The sequence below is a fragment of the Balaenoptera borealis genome, assembly GCF_965194805.1.
Source record: "Balaenoptera borealis genome assembly, chromosome: 14".
In the NCBI taxonomy this organism is placed as follows: Eukaryota; Metazoa; Chordata; class Mammalia; order Artiodactyla; family Balaenopteridae; genus Balaenoptera; species Balaenoptera borealis.
Genome location: NC_138875.1, coordinates 54092062 through 54104761, shown reverse-complemented (window position 1 = coordinate 54104761; position 12700 = coordinate 54092062). Strand labels below are relative to the sequence as shown.

The following is a 12700-nucleotide window of genomic DNA, read 5'->3' as shown; positions in this document are numbered from 1 at the left end:
GTTTTTACTCTGTAGCCCAAGAATACATTGTGGCCCCGATAATCCACAGTAGATAATGTACGCACAAATCAAGAATCATTTGCATGTGACGAAGCCAGAGAACAGTTTAAGTAGCACAATTTACCACCAGCCAAAGGCAAGCCTATCCTTTAGAGCAGTACCTTTCCTGAGCCCAATAAATGGCTGCACCGTTTCCCTTCAAACCAGTATTCAGTTAAGTGAAAACCAATGGCTAGGATGACCTGCTGGTGATTCCACCTTATCATGTGAGAACAATGACTTGAATTTAAGGAATAATATATGAAGCAAGATAATATAAGACTACCAAAGAAGCGACAAGGGAACTGCTTTGCAGTTTGTCCCAAGAAGCTGTCTTGTCTTCAGTTTAATGGGTGTCCACCAATGCAAGGCAAATGGTGGATGGAAAGAAGTTTCAGGATCTTTGATTCAACCTACACTCCTCCAGGTCTGCTCTTGGGAATGAAAAACCAAAACTCACATTAAAAGCATCTTTAAAATTCTGTAATTGAGCTAGAGATTTGGAAATAGAACTATCTAGACCAACTGGGGGTAAGAGGAGAGACAGTGCTGGCCTCTACCTCAAGGTTTCACAAAACAGAAGCAGGGAGCCCAGCAAGTCAACTCAACCTCCCTACACATGCTTGCGGGAGAAACCGACTTTAATAGAGGCTGGTCTTTTTCATGATCCGAAGAAACTCTTCCTCGTTCACTTCACCGTCTCCATCCTGATCTGCTTCGTCAATCATTTCCTGCAGCTCCTCGTCAGTGAGGTTTTCCCCCAACTCGGTGGCCACGCGCTTTAGGTTTTGGAAAGAGATCTTCCCGGTTTCATCATCATCAAAGAGCCTGAAAGCCTTCAGGATTTCTTCCTTGGTGTCTTTCTCGGCCATCTTCTGAGTCATCACGGCCAAGAAGTCATTGAAGCTGACTTTCCCTGTGCCTTCCTTGTCCACCTCGGCGATCATCCTCTTCATCTCCTCCTTCCTGGGTTCAAAGCCCAGCGCCCTCATGGCCACCTTCAGCTCCTTCACGTCGATGGTGCCGCTGCCGTCGGCATCGAAGAGGTCAAACGCTTCGCGGACTTCTTGCTTCTGATCTTCAGTGAGCTCGGGCTTAGGCCCCACCTTTCTTTTCTGGCTGGTGGAGGCCACGTTTGACTTCTTGAAGCTAGAAGCCATCCTCTGGCGGCGGCGGCGGCGGCGGCGGCGGTTGTTACCGTAACGCTTGTTGTCACCGCGCTGGAGCTAGGGCGCCACCGCCAGGAACGCGGGCTCGGGGCCTCGGCTCATTCATTCCCAACCGCTTCCCTTCTGCGCCCCCAGGGAGACCCGGCTCAACTAAGCTCACCCCATCTTCGAGATCTGACATACGTTAAAACCCACAGTTCCCTCGGTTATTACCGAGTTTCCACGACCTGAGAGACCTGAGCTGGTAGCCACTGTGGTCTTCTATAACGTGCTGGCACTTGTTCTTTCTAGGCCATCTGCCAGCAACCAGAGGACCAGGTTTATAGGGTTATTTGGAAGTTTTTCCTCTCTCCTTTTCCATACAAATTAAAACAAACAAACAAACAAAACAAAACAAAAAAAAAAACCCCTCTGGGTCTGAGGTTACCTAAGGGTAAATTTAGGATAATCAAGATTGAGTTTGATCCCTTGTCATAAAATGCGAGGAAGCAGGAGGAGAGAATATTAAAAGTCACACCATGTGTTCAACTCCATAAATGGAAAACAGATAAAATGGAAAGAGTTATGTAGAAAATTTGTAGAAGTCTGTCTCCTGACATTATACTCAACAATGATAAAAATGTCACTAGCTTATTTGCCATACGCTGAAATATGAAATGCAATATCTGAATGTAAGATTTACTTTCAGTGTTTCAATTTTATGTGCTCAGTATAATTGCACTTGAGTGCAGTCATCATTTCATTCAGTAGGCTTTGATTTGGAGAGAGGGGGGCTGCAGTACTGTATTCTGGTATTCTGGAATTTTAAAAACTCTACCAGCATATTACTCTCACTGTTTGTCATCCAGCTGGGGTTGTGCTGAAGCCCACACTCTGATTGCCCTGCTTCGGCAGTGGACACAGCAGGAGGTGATGCAGGGCATGTTGGGACTCAAAACTGCTTCCTGAGAACAAAGGGGCAAGAGGAAAATGGAAGCTTTTCAGGTGAAAAGAAAGAACAAATTCATCAGTTAAGCCCATAAGGGAACTGTGTTTAGAATTGCTCTGTAGGTGCTAGGACTCAGCTATTTTTGTCTGACTTAAGGATGGACATCTTCAGGGTTTTCCCTTCACATAAAAAAATGAATGTTTCTTTCTAAAGAATTAAAAATAATTCAAATAAACTATTGTTGCTTTTGGTGGTAAAAAAGAAAAAAGAATTGCTCTGTATTTCTTTAAACAGTTAAAAAAACCCAGAAAGCTGACAATTGAAGCATTCTTTTTTTTAAAAATAAATTTATTTATTTTTGGCTGTGTCGGGTCTTTGCTGCTGCGCGCAGGCTTTCTCTGGTTGTGGCGAGTGGGGGCTACTCTTCGTTGCGGTGCGTGGGCTTCTCACTGCGGTGGCTTCTCTTGTTGTGGAGCACGGTGCATGGGCTTCAGTAGTTGTGGCACGAGGGCTCAATAGTTGTGGCTCACGGGCTCTGGAGTGCAGGCTCAGTAGTTGTGGCGCACTGGCTTAGTTGTTCCGTGGCATGTGGGATCTTCCCAGACCAGGGGTCGAACCCCTGTCCCCTGCATTGGCAGGCGGATTCTTAACCACTGAACCACCAGGGAAGCCCCTACAAATTGTTTTTAAAGTTATTGTTAAGATATTGTTTACATGACATGTTTAGTTAGCCAGATCTCACTACCTGCCCCAGTCGATATGTGACATAATGGACAGAGGGCCTCGGCACAGGGTTTCTAAAGGTAAAAGCACCTTACCTGGGACATTCCTTCCAACAACCCCCCTCCCCGGCACTTGTTGCGGATGGTGTCAACTCAAAGCAGGCTTTGGCAAGTAGACACTGCCATTGCCCATCTTCCAACCCTGCAAATCCTCCTGCTTTCTTAACCAGGTCAAAAAGCCTGGGATCTTATCCCAAACCTTATTATTTCTGTGACCCTGAGAAAGCCACTTAACCTCCCAGACTCAGCTGAAACATCTGCAAAGTAGGCATAATAATAGAGCTTCATACTAGGCTCCTGTGAGTGTTGAATGAGCTACTCCAGGGACAGTTACTACACGGAGCTACTCCAGGGGCCATACAGGGCTGGGTGATTGTTAGTTGAATCTGAATTCCTCCCAGATATTTTGCATTTCTTTTGACACCCACTCTTCTGCCCAAATTCATGCCAAGCTATGATGTGTTGGGAAAAACTGAGGGATAGAAGCTGCTTTATATAGAGCTATATTTGGGCCAAGTTGAGCTCAAAGCAAAACAGTTGTCATAGTTTCCAGATGTGTGCAATCAGCAGTCACAACTAAGGGCCACCAAGAGCTCCCTTCGTAGAAAACAGCGCCCTCGGCCAGAGTCAGCTCTTGGTGGGGAGTTACTTTATGTTCATAATCTGTGATCTGATTTTAAAAAAGAAGGGATGCTTACATTGATTGTGTGCCTAGCACTGGGCTTGCTTCTCTCATCTGCTGTCTCATTTAATCCTTGTCATCATTTCTCATTTTGCAGATGAAGAAAAAAAAAAAAAAAAAAAAGAGGCCCGGGAGGACCTGTCACGTATCCATTGGTGCACAGCCAAAAAATGGTGGCTCTGGGATTTAAACCTTGGCTGGTCTGAGTCTGATGCTGAGTCTTCGTTCACCATACCACGCTGCCTTCTCCAAAAGTTGAGATCATTACCAAAATGCAGTATCACTGGGAAGATATGATACTGATTTTCTTCCCTAAGCCTAACAGCAATTAAGCATCTTGCCTAGAAAGATTTAACAGGATTTTGTGGGATCTCAGACAGGGTCCCATTCGGGGGTGAGTCACTGAAAGAAAGAGCAATATGTCTGGACTTTTGTTTACATTTGTTCTTCAATTCTGCTTCACCCCATCCCCTCCGGGTACAAGTTAGTGGGAAGCAGTCTGGGCAAAGTGTTTTTGGTTGGCATTAGTCAGAGTCTATATAATGCTGGTGAAAATCGGCTTCACTGCTTTAAAGTCACTTTTCAAGTTTGAAGAAGACCAACATAAAGTAAATGAGATGTTCTGATAAACCAATGGTTAGGAGTGGTTTTGTTTTGTTTTGTTTTCTACTCTGAACATTTTTTGTACCACGATGTCCTAGGTAATATGCTAACTCAGTTGTTGATTATCTGAGATGGGGAGAGGAGGGAAGATAGTTGTTTAGATCTGGTCATGGAAGTTTAGCAGCTGGAAGGGGGGTGGGGAAGAGGTGCAGAATTCCACAGCAGGGTCTGGAGTCAGCTGAGAGCAAGAGAAAGAACCCACACAGCTTGCTTATTCTAATTATTTGGTTTTCCATCTGACTCAAATGGCATGAAAAAGGTGAGGTTCAGGAGCCTTTTAAAATTTAAGTTGCTCTCAGCAAATTCAGCAAATTCCAGGTGTCACCCAAGGCAGAAAACATGCATAATAAAATTTCTTTATTGTTGCCTATTTACTTTCCAACAAATGCAGAACAGAGAGAATGCCAATGCTTGATACTTCTGCATAAACAGGATAACTGTGGGGGGGAGGTGACCCCAAAACCAACAATAACAGAACTAAACTATTTATTCGTGAATATGTGGAGCCATTTACAAGAAATGGACTCAGCATCAACAGTTTTACAATCCCGGTGGTCTCAGAGTGGGAATATGAAGTCCAGTCCAATAACTCAACCCAAGCCTTTTTGGCAAGCCCAGGAACAGACTTAAGTGTCCAGCCAAGGACTACATAATTTCTCATTCCACGAACCCCAGAAATAAAGAAATACTCCTCTCAGATACAAAAGCAGACTGTGTTTTAGAAAAGAATTTACCAGAATCTCACACTGCTTCTCAAACTTTCACCCAGATACTCCTAATAGCAAAGGAGATGTAAAGCACTCCCTTGGGATCCAGGGAAACATTTGGAAGAAGCCTACAGCAAGAATGAAATGTCTTTATGATCTTGTGTTTTGTCTTTTTAACAAGTGAATTTTGCTTTCTGCTTCATTGCAAGTTTGCTGGTCTTAGTATAGTTTTAAATGACTGATCATCGAGGAAATTTGATTGCTTTCAAAAAAAAAATGCACTGAGCTTATTTGGTGACTTTAAGTATACCTCCAGGGGCTAGGAGAACCTTGTATGTTTTAGCAAACTTGGATCTAACGTGGAGTTTGCAGTGAAAAAAATAAAGATGGACAATGTTTCCCACTCCTACCCAACCAAGATCTGCTCCACTTATACATCATTTGGATTTGGGTGTCAAAGAAAAAGAAGGAAGGAAAAGTGTGAGGAGGAGAAGAAGGAAGATGAATGAATCTCCAGAGCATTTGGAACTTGAGAGGTGGGGCAAAATGAAATGCATCCATTGAAAGAATGGCTGCCCTCTCTTCCCAGAGCCCAAATCAGCCCAACTTAAGCATTGCTTTGATGGCAACAAGCTGAGAAAAGACACAATCTATGTTGACATAAATTCAAAACAGAACCTCATGGGGTTTATGACCCAGAAGTTGACCACCCTGTAAGTAGTCTGCCGAGGGCCCCCAAGTTAAGGCACACAACAGAAAATGCAGAACTAAGAGGACCCGGAGTGGCTTAGTTGGATTCTTACAATATCTCATAGACTAAGCTATTGGTTTCCTCTTTGATCCACCCTTTTTCATTATCCAAGGCCCCTGAGACTTCAGTGTCAAAAGCTGAGTCCTCTGTCAACTAAGGAGAATTTTCTGCTCACCAGAGGTAGAAAGGTCAAAAGCCCACGGGGGTGTTCGTAACACAGAATTAGCCAAGTGACCTGAATGTTAAGGGTATATTTAGGGATTAGCAGTGACCTGGAGAGCTTGTGCCCTTTTAAAAGACATTGAAATTCAAATTAAAAAAATAAATAAATAACTGTGCAGGCCCAAGAAAACAGGTCTTGTGGAATACAGGTCAGGCAGAACTTGGCCTGTTGGCTGCATGGTGTTTGTCCAGTCCTTGTATTGGTCACTGGGGTTCAAGTAGTAAGGACACTTCTCAGAGAAAAGGACAGACAGAGGGAAACTTGAATTCTGGCCTCAAGCCTACTCATGCCTAGTTCCTTTAGCACAGCATCAATATCTTTCTTTTTTTTTTTTAATCTTTTGACCACAAGGCATGTGAAATCTTAGTTCCCTGACTGGGGATTGAACCCAAGCCCCCTGCATTGGCAGCATGGAGTCTTAACCACTTGACCGCCAGGGAAATCCCCACAGCATCAATATCTTTATTGAAGTATAGACCCTGCTATAGGAACAGCCCATAGGGAAAGTGAACTACTGCAGATGTAGCAATAATCTGTTTGATTTTCTCCCCTGAACCAGCTTGGTAGGAGAGGAGCCCACTTTGCCTGCCATATCCCTGTGGCCTTTTCCACTACCACCCCTTTGGGAATAGAGGGCCCCTGTGATTGGCAGTGAGGCTGATCCAGGTAGGATCCTAGAGGCTACTCCTGAGTCCTGTGCTTGGCACTGTGAGGGAGCAGGATAGCCAGGGACTGTACCCCTCCCGCACGTATGACACAACCGCCCTGTTATCAGATGTCTGCTCCTCAACTCACTGGGAATTGAGGAAACCAAATGAAGGTGACAGTAGACGGTAGAGAAAATGTATGCCTTTTTTTTAAAAGTTTTTATCTTATCTTTTTTTTTGGCTGTGTTGGGTCTTCATTGCTGTGTGCGGGCTTTCTCTAGTTGTGGTGAGCGGGGGCTACTCTTCGTTGCGGTGCGCAGGCTTCTCATTGCGGTGGCTTCTCTTATTGTGGAGCACGGGCTTCAGTAGTTGTGGTGCACGGGCTTCAGTAGTTGTGGCACATGGGCTTAGTTGCTCCATAGCATGTGGAATCTTCCTGGGCCAGGGATCGAATCCACGTCCCCTGCATTGGCAGGCGGATTCTTAACCACTGTGCCACCAGTGAAGCCCACGTATGCCTTTTATGAAGAAAGGATTTGCATTAACAAAAAATTCTGAGAAGTGGATTTCGACTAAAAATCAGTTCTGTGCTGCAATATACGTTTAAAAAGAAGCTTCTGAACTAAATTACAGTTTGACTGCATTTCAAAGTTTAGCAATTGTGTCAGCAAACAAAACATCAAAGGAAACCAATAAGTCATGTTACTCTCCTCTGAAGCAGCAATTAGAAATCCCTTCATCAACAAATAATCATATTACAGCTCCCTCCTGTGAAGCCTCTAAATAGGAAAGGGGTGCAATCTGGGCAGGAGGAGATGATGTCTCCCTCATCCTTTCCAGTTGGCAACTGACCATCCCCGTGGAGGTTTTTCGTTCAGATGTTGGTGAAAACGTCTATTGAAACTCGGTGGGTTCACCACCCAGAGTTGCTGGCCCCCTACTTGCCTTCATGTTCTGCATTTGCTACTTTGCATCTACAAAGCCCTTTCCAAATTCCTTTGGTTTCTGGATCATTCTTATCTGAAATCCATGTTCTTTTGTTTTTTTCCTTTGGCATAGGTCAGGGTTTCTTTTGCCCTGAGTACTGTGAATGGGACAAAGTTTAAAATGAAAAAGAGGTGGTTTACTCATGGTATTGTTTTCAGTTACACCTTATACAAAACGTTTGTCTGCCAGGGTGATTTCAGGCTTCAGTGCATTAATGGGAGCCTATATTTAGTTAATTTTAAAGCTCTCACATCCTCTAAGAATCTCACACAGGCATTTTCAATAATATTTTAAGGATAACAGATGGGAATGAGGCAAGGGGAGAAAGCTGGCTCTCAGATATAAACTCACATTTCAACCTCATCTACCAAGCTGGGTTGAAAAAGGCGAGGAGGATGCATATTTCACTCCAGACCTCTTTGTGACTTTATCAAAATCGTGAATATTTAGTGAATCCTGAGAAAGTGATAGACATTATTTAGCCTCTCCTTCTGCTTTAAAACTGTGAACAGGGCTTCCCTGGTGGCGCAGTGGTTGAGAATCTGCCTGCCAATGCAGGGGACACGGGTTCGAGCCCTGGTCTGGGAAGATCTCACATGCCGCGGAGCAACTGGGCCCGTGAGCCACAACTACTGAGCCTGCGCGCCTGGAGCCTGTGCTCCACAACAAGAGAGGCCGTGACAGTGAGAGGCCCGCGCACCGCGATGAAGAGTGGCCCCCGCTCACCGCAACTGGAGAAAGCCCTCGCACAGAAACGAAGACCCAACACAGCCAAAAATAAATAAATAAATAAATAAAAATTTAAAAAAAAACCAAAAACAACAACAACAAAAAAACTGTGAACATCCTAATTTCCCAACACAAATTTTAGAGACTAAGACATAAACAATTTTATGCTTACATATTGTTCAAAATAAAGGAAAGAATGCCTTAGAATTCCCAGTTCATTAGGATTAATGAGAAAGCACAAAAACAAATACATACATTTAGCATGGGGGGACTGCAGACATTTACAAGGCTGGGATTAACGGCTAGATAAATGGAATAAGATTAAGAACATGTTCAGAAACTGTATTCTTCATCTTAGTGAAGAGCAGCTCACAGGCAGAGACATGTCTCTCCTGCACCTCAGCCGGGGCAGCCCCAACAGGAGAAGCCGGAGATCTTGCAGCTCTAAGGTACATTTTTTTTTTTAATTAATTAAATTATTTATTTATTTATTTATGGCTGCGTTGGGTCTTCGTTGCTGCGCACCGGCTTTCTCTAGTTGCGGCGAGTGGGGACTACTGTTTGTTGCGGTGCACAAGTTTCTCATTGCGGTGGCTTCTCTTGTTGCAGAGCACGGGCTCCAGAGTGCAGGCTCAGTAGTTGTGGCGCACAGGCTTAGTTGCTCCGTGGCATGTGGGATCTTCCCAGACCAGGGCTAGAACCCGTGTCCCCTGCATTGGCAGGTGGATTCTTAACCACTGCGCCACCAGGGAAGTCCCTAGGGTACATTTTAATCTGAGATAAGTTGTCTAGATTATGTCAGCGGTCTGCATATAGGGGGTGATCATATGGCCCAGGTGCACAGGTATCTGTGTGATGAGAGTAGCCCAGAGCCCTGGGTACCACCTTCCAATGCCAGCCCCGCCCACTAATAGTCACATGACCTCGGGCAAGCTAAGCTTCAAATTCCTGGAAAAGGGGGTGGAAAAGCAGTTAGCTCATAGTGTTGCAGTGGTGATTAAATGAGATAATCCGTGTAAAGTGTTTAACACTATGTCTGGTCCACCCTAAATGTTCATGAAGTGTAGCGCATTATGGTTTACAAAGCACTTTTAATATTATATATACGTATCCTTGTTTCACTTCTCAAAAAAGCCTGCGAGGTACAGGTACATTTTATTGTTGCCATTTTCTCAGTGAAGCACCTGAGGTTAGAGATTCTCAGCCATTTTCCTATTCACACAGCAAGCAAGCAGCAGGGCAAGGAACTCAGCCCATGTACTCAGCTCAACTCCAGTGCTCCTCCCTTACAATCCTCAACCCCCATTCCCCCCATCTCCACCCCTGCCTTTTAAGCACAAGGCAGGTGAACTACTTATTTTAGACTTAAAATAAGACTTTAGACTTCTAAAGTCCCAGAGAATAGCAAAGCTCACAGTTTCCATCAATCAGATCTAGCGTAATGGGTAAAGCATGGGCTTTTGAGGCAAACAAACCTGGGTTCAAATCCCAGCTCCACCACTTCCAGGTTGTGCCGCCCCACCACCTCTCTGTCCCTATCTCTTCCTTCATGATGTGGCACCAACTTCCCCTTAGATCACTGTAGGCACTTTTAAGGAATATTATACTCAAGGCTCTGTCTAGTATGGTCGCTTATTAGCCATTAGCTACAAAGTTTAATTATTCAACGGAAACGTATTTAGTGTTCCATGGGCTATTTCATTCTTAAGAATTGGTGTGATCGGTGATATAAGATAATCATATTTGTAAAAGAATGCATTGTTTCAGCTTAAAATACACTTTGGCAAGGCAAGAATGTGTATATTTAATAAAGTATTTGGAGGAGCTCTGTTTGGATGGCAACACCACCCAGTTGATTCAGTACCAAGTTGTTAGACTGTTCTTTGGTGTCATGGACTGAGCCACACGGTGCTGAGATTCTCAACGTGATTGTCATGTAGACCATGGGTCTGCCAACTGTTTACTGACACCTAAAATTCTTATTCACTGTCTAAACAAATCACTCCAGTTTGATGTTTACAGCTTGTGATTATCAGACTTATCTTTTTTTAGTTCTCCAAATAACAGTTGCTTCAATAAAAGAAATTTATTTCTCTCTCTCATACAGTCCAAGCTCACATGGCTACTCAGACATTCCCAGGGCGCCAAGCTCCTTTGATATCATTGTTCCAACCCTCCCAGGTGGTTTGCTCTGGTTTCACGGTCTGAGACAACTCTCCACCAGCATCTTAGCCAGCAGGAAGGGGGATGTATCACACTGTTTTGAGCAGCACTTCTAATCCTCTCAGCCCCACCTAACCACTCCTGGCTGCCCACAGCTGTGCAGACTTTGTTATTTTGCACAACTGCATCCAGGCAATGCCTCATCTTAGTCCATACTCTAGGTTTTCCACTTTCTGTCCTGGGGCTCCTCGGACAGTACAGGAAGTGCAACCTAGCGGTGTAGGAGAATTTACACCTTGACCAATGGCAGTCGGTTGTCAGTTGGTGTTTCCCCCTTTGTGTCTCCCCATCAGAAGGTCCTGTGGGACTGAGCGCCATTCACCTATGATAGTGGCCAACTCAGTAACGCATTCTTGCCTGGGCTCTCCCTGCTTCCTCCTCACACTCCTCCTTGTCACCTCACCCCTGCTCCCTGAAGTCACTTCCCAAATAAACCTGCAGTTGAGCTTTACCTTCAGATTCTACTCTCAGGGGAACCTAGGCGGAGAGAGGGGAGCACACTGTCCTATGAATAGGAAGTTGCCCCCATCCCCTCTGCTCACACTCCATGGGCCACATGTAGCTGCAAGGTAGGCTGAGAAGTGACTTCTTTACTCTGAGCAGCCACGCTCCCACTTAAAAAATCCATTGGAATGGATGACATCTCTGCACATGCTTCATATGGATATATTTCTCTTAGTTAGACGAATTTGAATTTGCACAATACATCGTGGATAGACCAGAGAGGTGAGACCTGAGTTTTTGTCCAAGCTCTTCCACCCATTTTCTGTGTTAACTTAAGCAAGTTGCTTAAGTCTTCCTGGCCTAAATTTCCTCATTTGTGAAACGGTGATAGTAATAACTCTTTTCTCTGGGTAGTGGTGAGAAAAATGAGATTGCAGATGGGAAAATGCTTTAAAACAGACAAAAGATGATGAGATATAGGTTAGATTTGGTTACGGCCTAAATGTAAACAATAAACCAGCGGCAGAATGTCCCATTTCATTCTGTCATTAGATTGCCAGACAGATACACCTACAGCGCAGGATCCAATTCACCCCAGAGGTGGGCGAGCTTGCCCAGCCCACCATCCCGGGAAACAGTGATCAGCATGAGATAAACATTCGCTGCTTAAAAGGTTGCCCTGAAGTGGGTTTTTGGAGGTACTCTCTCTTAATGTCCTTCTCTTCCAAAAGATTATCTACCTCTGGAATTTATCCTTAAAAATAATCATAAAGAGAAGAAAGCAGAAAAATGTTTCTCATGATATTTGTTACGTGAGCCTAAGGGACAAAACTGCATTACCTCTCCCCATTAATAACCTACACTTTCAAACATTAAGGATTCCTCTGGACTATTTTAAGGAGCAAATTTATTAGTTCTATAGCATCTTGTAATCCTGAGGTATTTAGGAAAACTGCATTCTTTGGATTCTGAAACCCTGGCTGTTTCCCCGAGCTACTTCAAACAATGCAGCTTTTGCTGATGGGGCACTCCATGGGCCAGCAGTGTTGTTGAATTGTAAGTAAATAATCTTGAAACAAATCCGTGGTTGACACGCTGTCATATTATGTTTACTGCTCCAGAGGAGGGATTTATTCTGAGGATATTGAAAAATTCCATTGCTGGTTGGGGGAAGTGACAATTGGGATCACCCATAAATTAAAGTGACTGCCCTCTGTACCATAGATATGGTCCAAAACATTGAACATGCACTAAAATGTCATATGCGAAATAGAACAGCACTGGATAAAAATATGTTACGTCACTAAATAAAAACAGATACTGTAGAAATGACAGAAGATTAAATTGCCAAGTCTGGCTAGAGCCAGCGCTGTTCTTCTCCCAGGAGTAACAAACATGGGAGTTCTAAAGTGGAGCAGAAAAACGAACTTCAGTTCAAGTGCATCCTGCTTTGGTTTAGCATAGATTTCATGATGTAATATAGGTTGCCTTAAAAAAAAAAATGTATATATATAGGTTGCCTTTTTTTTGTGTGTGTGGAATGGCTTAATGTTCAATGAGCCAGATACCTCTTTTCTTGTAAGAAGGGCATTAGCATTGTAACTTTCTAAAAACCGGTACCTGCTCTGCCGTCTCCCCCATGCCTGGCTCTCTTGGGGGTTGGCCTGGCTTTGCAGATGTGGATGTTGGTGAGGGATGCCATTTAATGTGACATAGGGCTAAAGGG

General features: G+C 44.1%; 1 protein-coding gene across 1 annotated transcript; it reads right to left on the bottom strand.

Annotated features, from left to right (window-relative positions):
• Positions 1-441: 441 nt before the first annotated feature.
• CETN1 (centrin 1) lies at positions 442-10285 on the bottom strand. The gene has a single exon (XM_082353617.1). It carries the CDS (start codon positions 1197-1199, stop codon positions 681-683), a length of 519 nt encoding a protein of 172 aa, XP_082209743.1. The 5' UTR covers positions 1200-10285; the 3' UTR covers positions 442-680.
• Between the last annotated feature and the right edge of the window lie 2415 nt (positions 10286-12700).